At 39.5% G+C, this 15,613-nt stretch overlaps 3 protein-coding genes across 10 annotated transcripts; 1 reads left to right on the forward strand and 2 right to left on the reverse strand.

Moving 5' to 3' along the window:
• Positions 1-292: 292 nt before the first annotated feature.
• On the reverse strand, positions 293-3,024 carry LOC135164672 (serine protease snake-like). Its single transcript, XM_064125249.1, has 4 exons — positions 2,529-3,024; positions 1,761-2,019; positions 1,313-1,563; positions 293-663 (listed from the first exon to the last, which is right to left on the reverse strand). The coding sequence occupies exons 1-4, from the start codon at positions 2,749-2,751 to the stop codon at positions 293-295; spliced, it is 1,104 nt and encodes a 367-aa protein (XP_063981319.1). The 5' UTR covers positions 2,752-3,024.
• A 1,494-nt stretch (positions 3,025-4,518) lies between these two features.
• LOC135164654 (DNA repair protein RAD50-like) lies at positions 4,519-15,382 on the reverse strand. 8 transcript variants are annotated; one of them, XR_010299359.1, is made up of 5 exons: positions 15,241-15,382; positions 11,136-15,147; positions 5,801-5,971; positions 5,584-5,694; positions 4,519-4,649 (listed from the first exon to the last, which is right to left on the reverse strand). XR_010299359.1 is itself a non-coding variant. In XM_064125218.1 (3 exons), the coding sequence occupies exon 2, from the start codon at positions 15,097-15,099 to the stop codon at positions 11,149-11,151; it is 3,951 nt and encodes a 1,316-aa protein (XP_063981288.1). In that variant the 5' UTR covers positions 15,100-15,147; positions 15,241-15,382; the 3' UTR covers positions 5,398-5,971; positions 11,136-11,148. The 8 variants fall into 8 exon arrangements, 1 of the variants encoding a protein (XP_063981288.1); XR_010299358.1 differs by lacking the exon at positions 4,519-4,649 and adding an exon at positions 5,398-5,481; XR_010299357.1 differs by lacking the exon at positions 4,519-4,649 and adding an exon at positions 5,398-5,481 and having other exon boundaries at positions 5,566-5,694.
• On the forward strand, positions 6,582-11,094 carry LOC135164653 (DNA repair protein RAD50-like). Its single transcript, XM_064125217.1, has 2 exons — positions 6,582-6,720; positions 6,814-11,094. The coding sequence occupies exon 2, from the start codon at positions 6,862-6,864 to the stop codon at positions 10,948-10,950; it is 4,089 nt and encodes a 1,362-aa protein (XP_063981287.1). The 5' UTR covers positions 6,582-6,720; positions 6,814-6,861; the 3' UTR covers positions 10,951-11,094.
• Positions 15,383-15,613: the final 231 nt, after the last annotated feature.

Consider the following 15,613-nt stretch of genomic DNA (forward strand, 5'->3'; position numbering starts at 1 on the left):
CTGTACATGCGAATTTATCAGTACTCATTCACAACACAACTTAAAATACTTAATATATTATGAGATCAATTTAGAATTCACGAAAAATAAAAATTCTAACGCAGTAACACCAACAGAATCAATTGAAAATTTCAACTTTAGTAAAACATACCATAAAAATCATTATGAAAAGTCTGATAAGAGTTGGCGATTGTACAAGAAAACGGAGAAGAGAAAGAGCCCTTGAAATATTTAAGGGAAAAAATATCCTACTCGAAGCACTACTTTATGTACAAAAGTATTAAAATCTATATTAATGAGAACGCTTGTAATTGTCATCCAAGGAAGACGTCGCTGGCCACACAATCGATTCAATCCACTGGAGATAATAGGCAACACGTGTGTAAATTCCTGGAAAGTGAGGCGTTCCGCACAGTTTTCCAAAGCTTGTAATCCCAACGATTACATGCATACCACTTTCAACGTTGAATATTTGAAGTGGCCCTCCGGAATCACCATTACACGTGTCTCTCGTCCATCCACCGTGGGGATCACCAGCGCATATCATACTCGGTGCAATTCCATGTGGAATTGCAATAGTTCGTTTGTATCCAAGTGCGCAGAGCAGAGTGTCAACTATCTCTAACTTTGTTTTGCGCAAAGTATCATGCATTTGCACGTCACCTGCAATATAAAAGTGTAATAAATTATAAAAATAACAGTATATTACGCAACAAGTGCGATAGAACTTTTTTGACGAATGTGAGGATTAGGAGAAGAGCGGGAGGGGAAAGAAAATGTGTAGAACGATTACTGTGCGGGTACGAGAATCGAGGGGCAGAATGATAGAATACTGGAATGTGTTTTACTCACAGATGAAAATTCTTGTCAATATCAATTTTGTTATATTTTATAATTAATGATATGTGATTTTGTAAAATTTACGAAACAACAGTATAAAATTTGAAGGTCAGTCATTTTTTATTTGAGTTTTAATGAAAAATAGATTGATATCCTTGCAAAATTCATATGTAGATCAGTCTGTTTTATTGTGTGTGTCAATTCATTTTTTACGGCACTGCATAGCATTTCTTCATTAACTCATTATGCTGCATTAGTTCTTTAATATTTATCTTCTCGTCGCTCATTAGACTATGAATTTTTACGAGGCCGATATAGAAATTTTCCTCAAACCTGCAGTTTGCGCCGAGATTTTAAGGCATCACAGTAATTTTTATCGAAATCACACTATAAAAATTGTCAAAATTTTCTCTCCCTGTAATGACACGAGTCAAATAACATTAATTAAAATATATGAATAATGTTTAATTACCAAATTCTGAGGATCCCCATCCAGTTGCCCATGCCATTTTTGGTACATCATCCAGTTTTGAATGCAAACATGCTGGTCTAATGGCATCAGAAACTACCACAGCTCTTGCGAGTTTCATCAAAGCGATATCGCCGTATAATTCCGGGTGTTTATATTGGGGATGTCGAATGATTTCAACCACTCCAATGATTACACCCGATGTGATTGCACTTAAGCTTGTTATTCCCAGTCGTGCTACTCCATGTTTATTCCTAGACAATGACATATATGTATATGGTAAGGTCAACTGACATTAATCTATAAAATTAACGACATTGGTAAAACTAATCAAAATGGAATTTGCTAGTGAGCTCGTTTTTCTGCCAATTTTTGTAGATAAATATTCAGCTATGTTCAACTTATTTATTCTCGAAAGTTTTTAAATAGGATCATTGCAAAAAGGTCTTACAAAAAATTGTCAGCGCAATGTGCAGCGGTCAAAATCCATTTTTCTGAGATTAAGCTGCCCCCACAGCGATGAAAAAAGTTCAAATGTTTCTCGAACCATCCCAGCGCTACCACATGAGGAAATTCTCTTTCCTCAGTTTCCTGTCCACCAGAAATTCTAGGAGCAATCAACATCGAATTCTGGAATTCTTCAGCGAGGTCTTCATCCGTTGTATCGAGGGGTTTCTGTTGAGAGAGCTCATATTGATATTCCCTGCATTCTTCGCAAAAAACATGAAAAATATGGGTCATGAATATGGAAATTGGAAACTACAGAAAAAAGTAGTTCTATTAAAAAAATCAAAAGAACTTCGAACAAAAATTCTTCGAACAAGTAACGACCCAAAGGTACAACAAAATAAGGATACAAATAAACAAACAGACGAGGTATTTAATAAGAAATAAAATTTTCTTTGAATCTTACACCTGTTGTATTTATATTATATTTTGTTGTTTTACGGGATTTTTTCTGTATTTTCTGTAAGAACTTGAACATCCTCAAACACTTATCGATGACCTTCAAAAAATTCTCTGATTTTCACTACTAAACAACTAGATAAATACATACATTTATAGATAAATACATGAGATAAATATATAAATACATTTATGTAAATAAAACGAATGGTTGTTTTAAAACGACAACCATTTGTTTATAATGTTCCCGTCCAACTCTGTGCACTGATGGTGGGAAAAAATTGAATATGAAATTGAATTATTCAAAACTTACTTCTTTCGCTTATCCTCTCAATTTCATTAAAAGATCCCCGTTGTGATTTCTGTTGTGCTGCGTAGCTCATCTTATCAGTGTTGTTCCTACGTTCTGGAAGTCGTAATGTTCGCAAACTGTCCATTTTATTTAGCATTAATTTTCCATCAGAATTTGCAGAAATACTCTCCACAACATTTGTAAACACAATTGCAATCACCAGCCAGATGCTATATTGCCACATGCTGAATCGATTCAGCCTCGAAAATTTATAAATGAGGAATTCCAAATCGAAAATAAAATGCACTTTAACTCATCATAGAAATAGTTCATTAAATTTTCGATATTTTTACCCTCCGGAGTTGCATCCCGCACTTTGCAATGGATCCATGATAATCCATAAATTTTTAAGCAGAAAAAACTTGAGGGAAATCCAATCGATGATAGATTTATCTCCAACTAAAATTTAGAATCCTTCACAACACAACACAAAAGGGGGAAATTTAATGAATAAGTACTATGGAGAGAATCCGAGGGACGGTCAATGCTCCCCGGTGCTAGAGACGAGCACGTGGATGATATTATTATTATTCAAGGTTTAGTGGCGCCAGCTGGTGTGACAGAGCAGAAATGGAAGGGGAGGTTTCCTGTGGGGAGCTCTAAAAAGTTAGCCCGTGATTATTGAAAATTTATTATTCTGGTCATAGCAATCCATTGATAAATGAATGATAGACAGTGATTGACAATAAAAATAATTTGATAGACTTAATTTTTTTTTTATGCATTTTCCAATCCGGAATGATGTGATAGACATTGATAGACACTGAATCAAAGTCTATCAATTCGATAAATTGGCATAGAATGAGAAAACCCTAATCAGCATCAGAGAAGCTATAGGCGGGGGTTTGGGGGAGGATGTGTTCTCGTCCGTATCCATTTTCAACGGCTCAGCTGATTGTGAGTTCTGGAAGGTCATAAGTAAATGAACGTGGCTGAACATATTGTAAAATGTATTTTTTTAAAAACAAAAAATACGTAAGAAATATGCAAACAAAGATTTATGGAATCGAACGTGTAACCTTGGGAGAGGAACAGAGACCATAATATCTCTGATCTTCTAGGAGGGATGGAATTCGTTGGAGTTGTTGAGGTATGAATTGTTACCTATATTGATAACAGAATTGTAAATATATGATCTAGAGAGAAATTTTATTGAAAATTGTGGTCCCCTTTCTCCTTGCGAATATTTATCATTTGGAAGTGGAGTACAAATTTTATTAGGACGGTTGAATGAATGAACAAATAAATAATTTCCTCTAATTGAAAATCGTTTTATTGAAGGGATTTTATTACAGTTTTGTGGAAAATCGTGGGACAATAATTTTTATTGAAAAAATAAATAAACAATTGTTTTTTGTCGAAGTTAAACAATTTTTTTAAATTGGCGTATGTTGTTTAATATTTTATCCAATCAATATATATTTTAAAAGCTCTAGAGCTAAAGGGCATTTACTCTGAATGAACTTTTTGTACTGCTCGGTCTCTACCACCGCCACCAATTTTTTCCTGATGAACTTGATCAGAGTGATCTTGATTCCTTTGAGCTGCTGGTTCTGAACGACTAGCAATCTCTCGATTACATTTTCAGGACTCAGAGCCGATAATATATTGCCCGCCAGTAGATGTATCATTTGCTGCAGCTTGTACTTCCGTGCAGCGTAAAAAAGTTCATCCCACATGCCATCCACTGCCCTCAGGCGACCCGTGTAGATGAAGAAGAGGACTTCGGCGAAGACTTCTTCACGCATATCGGTTATCTCGATGTTTGTCTTCAACGTGTCCGGTTCCTGCTCAAACCGGGAGGCGAGTGTTGGACTGCGAGCAGCCAAAATAGCCTTCAGCACCGAAAATTTATGCTCTCCAGCTGTTATTGCTACATCAGCGAAGACGTTATGATTGATTAGAGTCTCCATTTCAGCTGCGAGGGTGCTCTTTACCGGCGTCAGTTGTTTGCGATTTAAAGGGGACGCGTGGAGATATTCATTTTGACGGTTAATGCGAAATGCAGGGTCAGAACATCTTCTGAAGAAGCGTCATATGCTGGGCGATCAGCTTTTCATTGAAAGGCACATTACAGTGTTTCTGCAAATAACAAACGTTTGTTGGGTCAAGATTTTACGATTTGACATGCGAAAAAATATATATAGAAAAATGTAGTAGTCCCTGCCAGAAACTCTCTTTCTTTGCTGCTCAAATTAAATTTTTCTACTTAACATGTACTAAATTCTGGTGATATCCTGGGACACTTTGTCCCCTAATCCCCCCAACATAAATTTATTACAGAATTTATGGTTCTCACAATGAAATTTTACTCCTTTATTCATGCAATAGGGAACTTGCATGATTTTTTTTTTATTTTGAGATAGTTAATGGTCCTAACAATAGATTTTTCATGAAAAAACATTTGAAAAATCGTTTAACAATTAATTATCGATTTTTCAAAAAATGTAATTTTCAAATGTTCCAAAAGCTCTCATGACGTCATCAGGCGGGTCCTATACTTCTTCATGTAACGCCATCCACCGGATCATACACTCCTACCGTCGGTATATAAAATTGAACGTATAATTACATTTTTAGTATTTTTAGCAATGAGTTATTTAATCCTTTATTTAAACGTACCTGCCGGCTTTGACACCTCTGTTTTCCGCACTCTGACACAAATGTAATGAGTGTTGCCATCAAAGCTAAATTCGTCTTATAGTCTAGACTGACGACCATGCCATAGCGACATGATGATGCTTCCATAAATTTCATTGTGAAAATGGGAGAAAATAATTACGTTTTTGAATTTTCATATAAATTTGGCACGATTCTCATAAAGATCCCAATTCATAGACGGGTGAAAAATGACTTATATATGACTCACGGCTGTTAATCCATTTATTACATGACTTATTCATTCCTCAGTGTCCTTGTTATAAAGTTATATAAATAAAAAATTCATACAATTCTACCAAAAAAAATTTTAAAGTTTTGAAGTTATTTGACCTCAGACCTTCAATGCAAGCGTTACCTCCTGGCGAAATTTGTATCCATCGCCCATCCAGCTCTGTGGATGTTATTTATGTTTGATTTTATCCGAGACGTCATCGTCTCGATTTCTGTCGCCTTTATCAAGTGTTTCCTGAGGAAAAAAAATATGGAAAAGAATTATTCTTCCTTCCTTGTCAATAAGAATACCGAATATAATGGTTTTGCGAGTGAATTGATGAAGAAAAAAAATTGTTTACGCTATGAAGGCTTTGTCAGATGATTTATTTTGCTGCTCTTTGTTGTCCTGGTCTCGATACTTGTTGATATTTTTTGCTCGCTCCGTATCCCTCAAGGAGGCATTGGCCAGCATTTCCTTCAGTCTTTTTTTTTGTTGCCAGAAAAAAATGTCAATAAAGGTGGAACACATTCTGGAAGAACAATTGATTAAAAAAAAATAAATGTTTACATCATATGTATTCGTCATCAGAATTTTTCTAGAAACCAGCTCAATACCTAACAGAAATAATTGAATCTAACACAATAGAAATCGTATTCAATATTATAGCTAGGCATTTTATTCTTCTCAGCAGCTCGCTCACTTCTTTAAACTCTAACGACAATAATATTGATTGTATTCTAACTTAATTCAACATCAATAACTTCATCCAAAATTAAATCAAAGTAAAATTGCCATGTAATTAATGAATTGAATCATTAATCATCGTTGAATTGTTCATTAAAAATTGTAGAATTGTAATAGAGTGTTATACACATATATTTTCAAATTAATTTCTCTTTCCATTTAATTAAATATGTCCATCAAATTGAAAAATAATTTCTCACAAATTAATGATACGAATAACTAGACAAACAGGTCAAAAGTAATAAGAACTATTTGTTTAAGTTAATTTTTTTATATTTTAAATGCTCATGGGAAGAGAACGTATATTTCAGTCCAACCATACCGGCGGAGGTACGCAACGGTGCAAACAGACATTAGTGCCGATGTAGAAATTGCTAGAAAAAGAAAAATTAGCCGTTTCATCATACAAACGATTCTATATGGTTTGTAACGGTGTCTTCAATACAGTAGTAGTAGCAGCAGACGAGTCCTTCGAATATTTGTCTGAGGAAACTTGCAGATTTGAGATTTCCGATGTGTGGAAATTTTTATCAGGTTCTTAACATTTTCGAGATTTTTTTTGGTCATTCTCCTTTGTTTTCATAGACCCTCATAACCATTGTTGTTTTTTTTTCTCATTATTTTCAGATAAGAGACTATTCACTGAATGACTCCTAGTTGAAATTTTCACCAAACATGTCGAAAATTCGCAAACTCTCGATCCGTGGAATTCGCAATTTCTCTGATACAGAGGAATGCACGATAAAATTCAGCTGTCCCCTGACCCTTATCACGGGTCTCAATGGCGTTGGTAAAACCACTGTCATCGAGTGTCTCCGCTACATAACAACTGGAGAATTTCCCCCAGGCTCAGACAGGGGCAAGTCTTTTATTCACGACCCTACGTTGAAGAACCAGACATCAGTACAAGTGCGAGGTTGTGTGAAAGGGCAAATAATTGATCACGAGGGCAAAATTATCACCGTGACAAGGACAATGGAGTGCTCTCGATACGAGAAGCAACTGAAATTCAAGACCCTCGACAATGCTGTCAGCGTTCTCAATCCGAAGACTGGAAAGGAGACGCAGCTGACGAATCGTTGTGCCGACGTTGACGTCGAAGTGATGAATTCTCTGGGGGTGTCAAAAGCGATATTGAACCACGTGATCTTCTGTCATCAAGATGACGCCAATTGGCCACTGGATGAAAATAAGATAATTAAGGAGCGATTCGATGCCATCCTGGAGACGACGAACTACAATAAAGCTTTGGAAAATGTTCGAAAGCTGGCAAAGTCCAAAGAAACCGCCCTGAAGATTGCGCAAATCGAGGAAGCAAGATGTGCTGACAAAGTTACTGAGATCATGGCCAAGGAGGAGAAGCTGAATGAATTTAACAAGAGGAAGAGTGAAATTGAGAAAAGGATAAAGAGGATAAACTCTCAGTTGGAACCGATAAACGAAAGACTGCGAAAGACTAGGAAAATTGAGACTGAGTTCACAAGACTGAAAGCTGAAGATGAGAAGGATAACATAGCGTACAAAATGGCTCATGAGCAGTGCGAATCATTGCAGTCGAGGGTAAAAGAGATTTACGAGGGGAATGACGTGGAGTTGAATAAAGAAATAGAGTCTTACTGGAGTACAGTTCAACAGAAGACTCGGAGGATCGCTGGGATCGAGGAAGAGATTAAGGATCTTTTGAGGAGGGAACAGAGTATTTCAAAAGTCCTAGGAGATCACAGGATACTCATGGGGACTCTGCGACAACAAATGGAGGATCAGGGGAAGAAGATAAAGGAGAGGAATCAAGTCCTGAACACAGCACTCGCCATTTGGGGCTTGGAGACCATGGAGGATTTTGAGTCTGATGGTGACGTTCAAAGCAGGATTGATTCTATTGAAACTGAAACAAAGGAGTTTGAGAAGTCTATTAGCGATAAACGAATGAAGCAAAGTCAGAAGGAGAATGCACTGGAGAAGAACGTAGAAGCTGCTCGTGACAAACGATCGACCATTAATTCCGAATTGGAGAGGAGTGAGAAAGAAGTACAGGAGATTAGAAGGACGGTTGCGGAGGCTCGATTGAAGATTGAACAATCTGATGACTCTGTCAAACGACTCGATTCTGTTGACGCTGAGCTCGCAGAGATGGATAAGGAGATCAAGGAAATCCATGAGTTGATGGGGTCTGAGGATCTTCACGATAAAATCACGAAGGAGGCGAGGCAGATCGAGAAGCTCGAGGAGAGATATACAAAGCTTGAGGAGGATATGATAGTGGTGCAGAATCAAAGTGCTCTAAACGTGAAACTGGAATCACTGAAATCAAATTTTCAGGCCAAAAGTAAAGATATTGAACAACTGAAGTCACAACACGAGGAGAATATAAAAAAATTATTGAAAACGGATCGAGTACCAGAGTACAATCTGAAAGAGACCATCGAGGAGGCCGAGAAAGTTTTTTCAGAGAGGGTGGAACGATTATCCAAAGAGATTAAAACGAAAGAGTACGAATTGATGACAGTGGAGACAGCCCTGACCCACGCCAAGAAGGAACTGAATGTAAAAATCACAAACAACGAATGTGAGAAAGAAAAGGTGAAAGCTCACTGCGAGAATTACACGAAGTACGATGAAGTCCTGCTAGATCAGCAGGCAAAAGTGAAGGAATTACAGGATAAGAGAGGGGTGATTGCGCACCAGGGGTTAGCATACCAGACTTATATTAAGGAGTTCAACAGGAACTCTTGCTGTGCCTTATGTGAGAGGTATTTTGACTCGCATTCAGAAGCCCAGAAGCTCCTGAATAAATTGAAAAAGGGAATAGAGGACCACCCAAGCTTATTGAGAGAATGTGACAGAGAATTAAGCATCGAACAGGAAAAATATAATACTCTTCTCTCAATAAAATCGACGGTTGAAGCAATCATTAAATTCGAAGCAGTTGACAAAGAAGATATGGTAAAACAAATCAAGTTGAAGGAGCAGGATGCCTTCGAACTAAAGCGAAAAATAACAGAACTGGAAGAATCGAAACGGAAGCCTGAGAGGAGAATTGAACTGGCGAAATTGATGATTCCAGATGTGACAATTTGGGATCGTTATTCTCAGGATCTCCTACAGATCGATTTTAGCATTAACGACCTCCAGGAGGAGATGTCCTCTCGAGGACACACTAGCAGCAAAACGATGGGAGAGATTCAGGCAGAGAGAGAGTCCTTGAAAACATCTATGAAAGAAACGCGTGAGAAGATCGCTGAATTGAGAAGCACCCTCGATAGCAGGAATGAACAGCTTCGCAGAGCAACGGCCATGAGAACTAAGTGCCTGGAGGAACAACTACGAATTCACAAAGAAGCTCAGCAGCTACAAAACCTAAAGGCCGACCTGAACGACATGATTACTAAGGAAGGCGCTTTGGAGTCGTCAATTCGAGAACTTCGCCAGCAGCTGATGGTAGCTGACGAGCAGCGGAGCGAGTTTGTGAGAGAACTAGATGATTTGAAATTCAAAAATCAAAACGACCAGGAGAACGACAGGAAGCTGATGAAGGATTACGAAAAGCAATGGGATTCTCTCAACTCTCTCCAGGAAAAGATCGCCCTCTTCGACTCTCGCAATGTGAAGAGACAGTTGGAGAACCTCGATCATGAGGTGAAAGTTCAGCAAAAGGATTGTGAGGAGAAGCGACAAGAGAGATCTAAAAAGGAGAACCACTTGATCCAGATTAAAGAAGACATTTCATGCCGCGAGACAAAGAAAAGGAATCTCACTGACAACGTAGAACTGCGAAAATACCAGAAGACTCTTACGCAGCTCAAACAGACTCGTACCCACCGAGAGGAAAAAATTAATCTCCTGAACTACGAGGAGGTCATGAGGGAGCAGGAGGAGTTAGTGAGGGACATCCAGGAGGCAGAGGGAGAGATAAACAGGGCCTCTGGGATCAGAGGAGAGATTATGAAAAATATAGATCAGTTGAATGAGGAACTGAATACCGAAGAGTGCAAAACAGTTCGCACAGCTCACCGACGCAAAAGTATCGAGGTCCTTGTTACCAGACAAGCTATTGATGATGTCGTAGCGTATGCAAGAGTACTAGACGTAGCCACAGCAGAGGTTCACGAGGAGAGACTAAATACCATTAATTCGGCAATGAAGAAGCTCTGGAAGCTCATTTATTCGGGAAATGACACCAAGTCTATTCAAATCAAAGCTGAGGCTACTTCCACGAGCGGAGTTACTGACAAGAGACAATTTAACTACAAGTTGGTGCAGATCAAGCATGGTGTCGAGATGGAAATGAGAGGCCGGTGCAGTGCTGGTCAGAGGGTACTCGCCTCTATCATTCTTCGATTGGCTTTGGCTGAAACACTGTCTCAACAATGCGGCATCCTCGCTCTCGATGAACCAACGACTAATTTGGATTCCATTAATTCGGCAAAACTCGCTGATGCTCTTTACAAGTATGTCACCTACAGGGCAAAATATGAGAAGAACTTCCAGCTGATTGTTATCACTCATGATGAAAATTTTATCAAGAATTTGAGTGAATTGACCTCGCAGAGCTTTGCTCAGGAACTCTACAGGATGGATAATGGGCTGACTAGTGTGAGAAGGACGATGCTAAACAGGGAGAACGAGGTCGAGGTAGTAGAGATACAGGACGAACCTGACAATGGACCTGAAACGCAGCCATCAGGATCCAGGAAGAGAGCCATCGCTGGCGATGGACGCTCCAAGAAACGAACTAAACCGTACAACTTTGAACTTGATTTCTAAAAATATCTATTATTTTTTGTCACTAAGTTTTGTATTTCTATTGGGAAATCGAAAGGAAGCTTTTTCTTTTGAGGAGAAGCAATGCCTTTTCATCATCGAAGCATTCTGAGCTGTGAATAATTTGTTCTCTGTATAATGTTTTATCCACAAAGTAAATAATAAATATTTGAAATTCTATTCTTAACTTTCTTCAGTTCTTTAGTTCTCCCTGTTTAGCCTCGTCCTTCTCACACTAGTCAGCCCATTATCCATCCTGTAGAGTTCCTGAGCAAAGCTCTGCGAGGTCAATTCACTCAAATTCTTGATAAAATTTTCATCATGAGTGATAACAATCAGCTGGAAGTTCTTCTCATATTTTGCCCTGTAGGTGACATACTTGTAAAGAGCATCAGCGAGTTTTGCCGAATTAATGGAATCCAAATTAGTCGTTGGTTCATCGAGAGCGAGGATGCCGCATTGTTGAGACAGTGTTTCAGCCAAAGCCAATCGAAGAATGATAGAGGCGAGTACCCTCTGACCAGCACTGCACCGGCCTCTCATTTCCATCTCGACACCATGCTTGATCTGCACCAACTTGTAGTTAAATTGTCTCTTGTCAGTAACTCCGCTCGTGGAAGTAGCCTCAGCTTTGATTTGAATAGACTTGGTGTCATTTCCCGAATAAATGAGCTTCCAGAGCTTCTTCATTGCCGAATTAATGGTATTTAGTCTCTCCTCGTGAACCTCTGCTGTGGCTACGTCTAGTACTCTTGCATACGCTACGACATCATCAATAGCTTGTCTGGTAACAAGGACCTCGATACTTTTGCGTCGGTGAGCTGTGCGAACTGTTTTGCACTCTTCGGTATTCAGTTCCTCATTCAACTGATCTATATTTTTCATAATCTCTCCTCTGATCCCAGAGGCCCTGTTTATCTCTCCCTCTGCCTCCTGGATGTCCCTCACTAACTCCTCCTGCTCCCTCATGACCTCCTCGTAGTTCAGGAGATTAATTTTTTCCTCTCGGTGGGTACGAGTCTGTTTGAGCTGCGTAAGAGTCTTCTGGTATTTTCGCAGTTCTACGTTGTCAGTGAGATTCCTTTTCTTTGTCTCGCGGCATGAAATGTCTTCTTTAATCTGGATCAAGTGGTTCTCCTTTTTAGATCTCTCTTGTCGCTTCTCCTCACAATCCTTTTGCTGAACTTTCACCTCATGATCGAGGTTCTCCAACTGTCTCTTCACATTGCGAGAGTCGAAGAGGGCGATCTTTTCCTGGAGAGAGTTGAGAGAATCCCATTGCTTTTCGTAATCCTTCATCAGCTTCCTGTCGTTCTCCTGGTCGTTTTGATTTTTGAATTTCAAATCATCTAGTTCTCTCACAAACTCGCTCCGCTGCTCGTCAGCTACCATCAGCTGCTGGCGAAGTTCTCGAATTGACGACTCCAAAGCGCCTTCCTTAGTAATCATGTCGTTCAGGTCGGCCTTTAGGTTTTGTAGCTGCTGAGCTTCTTTGTGAATTCGTAGTTGTTCCTCCAGGCACTTAGTTCTCATGGCCGTTGCTCTGCGAAGCTGTTCATTCCTGCTATCGAGGGTGCTTCTCAATTCAGCGATCTTCTCACGCGTTTCTTTCATAGATGTTTTCAAGGACTCTCTCTCTGCCTGAATCTCTCCCATCGTTTTGCTGCTAGTGTGTCCTCGAGAGGACATCTCCTCCTGGAGGTCGTTAATGCTAAAATCGATCTGTAGGAGATCCTGAGAATAACGATCCCAAATTGTCACATCTGGAATCATCAATTTCGCCAGTTCAATTCTCCTCTCAGGCTTCCGTTTCGATTCTTCCAGTTCTGTTATTTTTCGCTTTAGTTCGAAGGCATCCTGCTCCTTCAACTTGATTTGTTTTACCATATCTTCTTTGTCAACTGCTTCGAATTTAATGATTGCTTCAACCGTCGATTTTATTGAGAGAAGAGTATTATATTTTTCCTGTTCGATGCTTAATTCTCTGTCACATTCTCTCAATAAGCTTGGGTGGTCCTCTATTCCCTTTTTCAATTTATTCAGGAGCTTCTGGGCTTCTGAATGCGAGTCAAAATACCTCTCACATAAGGCACAGCAAGAGTTCCTGTTGAACTCCTTAATATAAGTCTGGTATGCTAACCCCTGGTGCGCAATCACCCCTCTCTTATCCTGTAATTCCTTCACTTTTGCCTGCTGATCTAGCAGGACTTCATCGTACTTCGTGTAATTCTCGCAGTGAGCTTTCACCTTTTCTTTCTCACATTCGTTGTTTGTGATTTTTACATTCAGTTCCTTCTTGGCGTGGGTCAGGGCTGTCTCCACTGTCATCAATTCGTACTCTTTCGTTTTAATCTCTTTGGATAATCGTTCCACCCTCTCTGAAAAAACTTTCTCGGCCTCCTCGATGGTCTCTTTCAGATTGTACTCTGGTACTCGATCCGTTTTCAATAATTTTTTTATATTCTCCTCGTGTTGTGACTTCAGTTGTTCAATATCTTTACTTTTGGCCTGAAAATTTGATTTCAGTGATTCCAGTTTCACGTTTAGAGCACTTTGATTCTGCACCACTATCATATCCTCCTCAAGCTTTGTATATCTCTCCTCGAGCTTCTCGATCTGCCTCGCCTCCTTCGTGATTTTATCGTGAAGATCCTCAGACCCCATCAACTCATGGATTTCCTTGATCTCCTTATCCATCTCTGCGAGCTCAGCGTCAACAGAATCGAGTCGTTTGACAGAGTCATCAGATTGTTCAATCTTCAATCGAGCCTCCGCAACCGTCCTTCTAATCTCCTGTACTTCTTTCTCACTCCTCTCCAATTCGGAATTAATGGTCGATCGTTTGTCACGAGCAGCTTCTACGTTCTTCTCCAGTGCATTCTCCTTCTGACTTTGCTTCATTCGTTTATCGCTAATAGACTTCTCAAACTCCTTTGTTTCAGTTTCAATAGAATCAATCCTGCTTTGAACATCACCATCAGACTCAAAATCCTCCATGGTCTCCAAGCCCCAAATGGCGAGTGCTGTGTTCAGGACTTGATTCCTCTCCTTTATCTTCTTCCCCTGATCCTCCATTTGTTGTCGCAGGGTCCCCATGCGTATCCTGTGATCTCCTAGGACTTTTGAAATACTCTGTTCCCTCCTCAAAAAATCCTTAATCTCTTCCTCGATCCCAGCGATCCTCCGAGTCTTCTGTTGAACTGTACTCCAATAAGACTCTATTTCTTTATTCAACTCCGCGTCATTCCCCTCGTAAATCTCTTTTACCCTCGACTCCAATGATTCGCACTGCTCATGAGCCATTTTGTACGCTATGTTATCCTTCTCATCTTCAGCTTTCAGTCTGGTGAACTCAGTCTCAATTTTCCTAATCTTTCGCAGTCTTTCGTTTATCGGTTCCACCTGAGAGTTTATCCTCTTTATCCTTTTCTCAATTTCACTCTTCCTCTTGTTAAATTCATTCAGCTTCTCCTCCTTGGCCATGATCTCAGTAACTTTGTCAGCACATCTTGCTTCCTCGATTTGCGCAATCTTCAGGGCGGTCTCTTTGGACTTTGCCAGCTTTCGAACATTTTCCAAAGCTTTATTGTAGTTCGTCGTCTCCAGGATGGCATCGAATCGCTCCTTAATTATCTTATTTTCATCCAGTGGCCAATTGGCGTCATCTTGATGACAGAAGATCACGTGGTTCAATATCGCTTTTGACACCCCCAGAGAATTCATCACTTCGATGTCGACGTCGGCACAACGATTCGTCAGCTGCGTCTCCTTTCCAGTCTTCGGATTGAGGACGCTGACAGCATTGTCGAGGGTCTTGAATTTCAGTTGCTTCTCGTATCGAGAGCACTCCATTGTCCTTGTCACGGTGATAATTTTGCCCTCGTGATCAATTATTTGCCCTTTCACACAACCTCGCACTTGTACTGATGTCTGGTTCTTCAACGTAGGGTCGTGAATAAAAGACTTGCCCCTGTCTGAGCCTGGGGGAAATTCTCCAGTTGTTATGTAGCGGAGACACTCGATGACAGTGGTTTTACCAACGCCATTGAGACCCGTGATAAGGGTCAGGGGACAGCTGAATTTTATCGTGCATTCCTCTGTATCAGAGAAATTGCGAATTCCACGGATCGAGAGTTTGCGAATTTTCGACATGTTTGGTGAAAATTTCAACTAGGAGTCATTCAGTGAATAGTCTCTTATCTGAAAATAATGAGAAAAAAAAACAACAATGGTTATGAGGGTCTATGAAAACAAAGGAGAATGACCAAAAAAAATCTCGAAAATGTTAAGAACCTGATAAAAATTTCCACACATCGGAAATCTCAAATCTGCAAGTTTCCTCAGACAAATATTCGAAGGACTCGTCTGCTGCTACTACTACTGTATTGAAGACACCGTTACAAACCATATAGAATCGTTTGTATGATGAAACGGCTAATTTTTCTTTTTCTAGCAATTTCTACATCGGCACTAATGTCTGTTTGCACCGTTGCGTACCTCCGCCGGTATGGTTGGACTGAAATATACGTTCTCTTCCCATGAGCATTTAAAATATAAAAAAATTAACTTAAACAAATAGTTCTTATTACTTTTGACCTGTTTGTCTAGTTATTCGTATCATTAATTTGTGAGAAATTATTTTTCAATTTGATGGACATATTTAATT

Source organism: Diachasmimorpha longicaudata, chromosome 7 (assembly GCF_034640455.1).
Source record: "Diachasmimorpha longicaudata isolate KC_UGA_2023 chromosome 7, iyDiaLong2, whole genome shotgun sequence".
In the NCBI taxonomy this organism is placed as follows: Eukaryota; Metazoa; Arthropoda; class Insecta; order Hymenoptera; family Braconidae; genus Diachasmimorpha; species Diachasmimorpha longicaudata.

Bases quoted from the DNA above. Each gene is read 5' to 3' on its own strand.
- LOC135164672 (XM_064125249.1), bottom strand. From the start codon at position 2,751: ATGTGGCAATATAGCATCTGGCTGGTGATTGCAATTGTGTTTACAAAT. The intron at 1,564-1,760 runs GTAAGACCTTTT...GTCATTGTCTAG, and splicing joins CATTGCGCTGACAATTTTTT to GAATAAACATGGAGTAGCAC. The intron at 664-1,312 runs GTAATTAAACAT...TTTATATTGCAG, and splicing joins ATGGGGATCCTCAGAATTTG to GTGACGTGCAAATGCATGAT.
- LOC135164653 (XM_064125217.1), top strand. From the start codon at position 6,862: ATGTCGAAAATTCGCAAACTCTCGATCCGTGGAATTCGCAATTTCTCT.
- LOC135164654 (XM_064125218.1), bottom strand. From the start codon at position 15,099: ATGTCGAAAATTCGCAAACTCTCGATCCGTGGAATTCGCAATTTCTCT.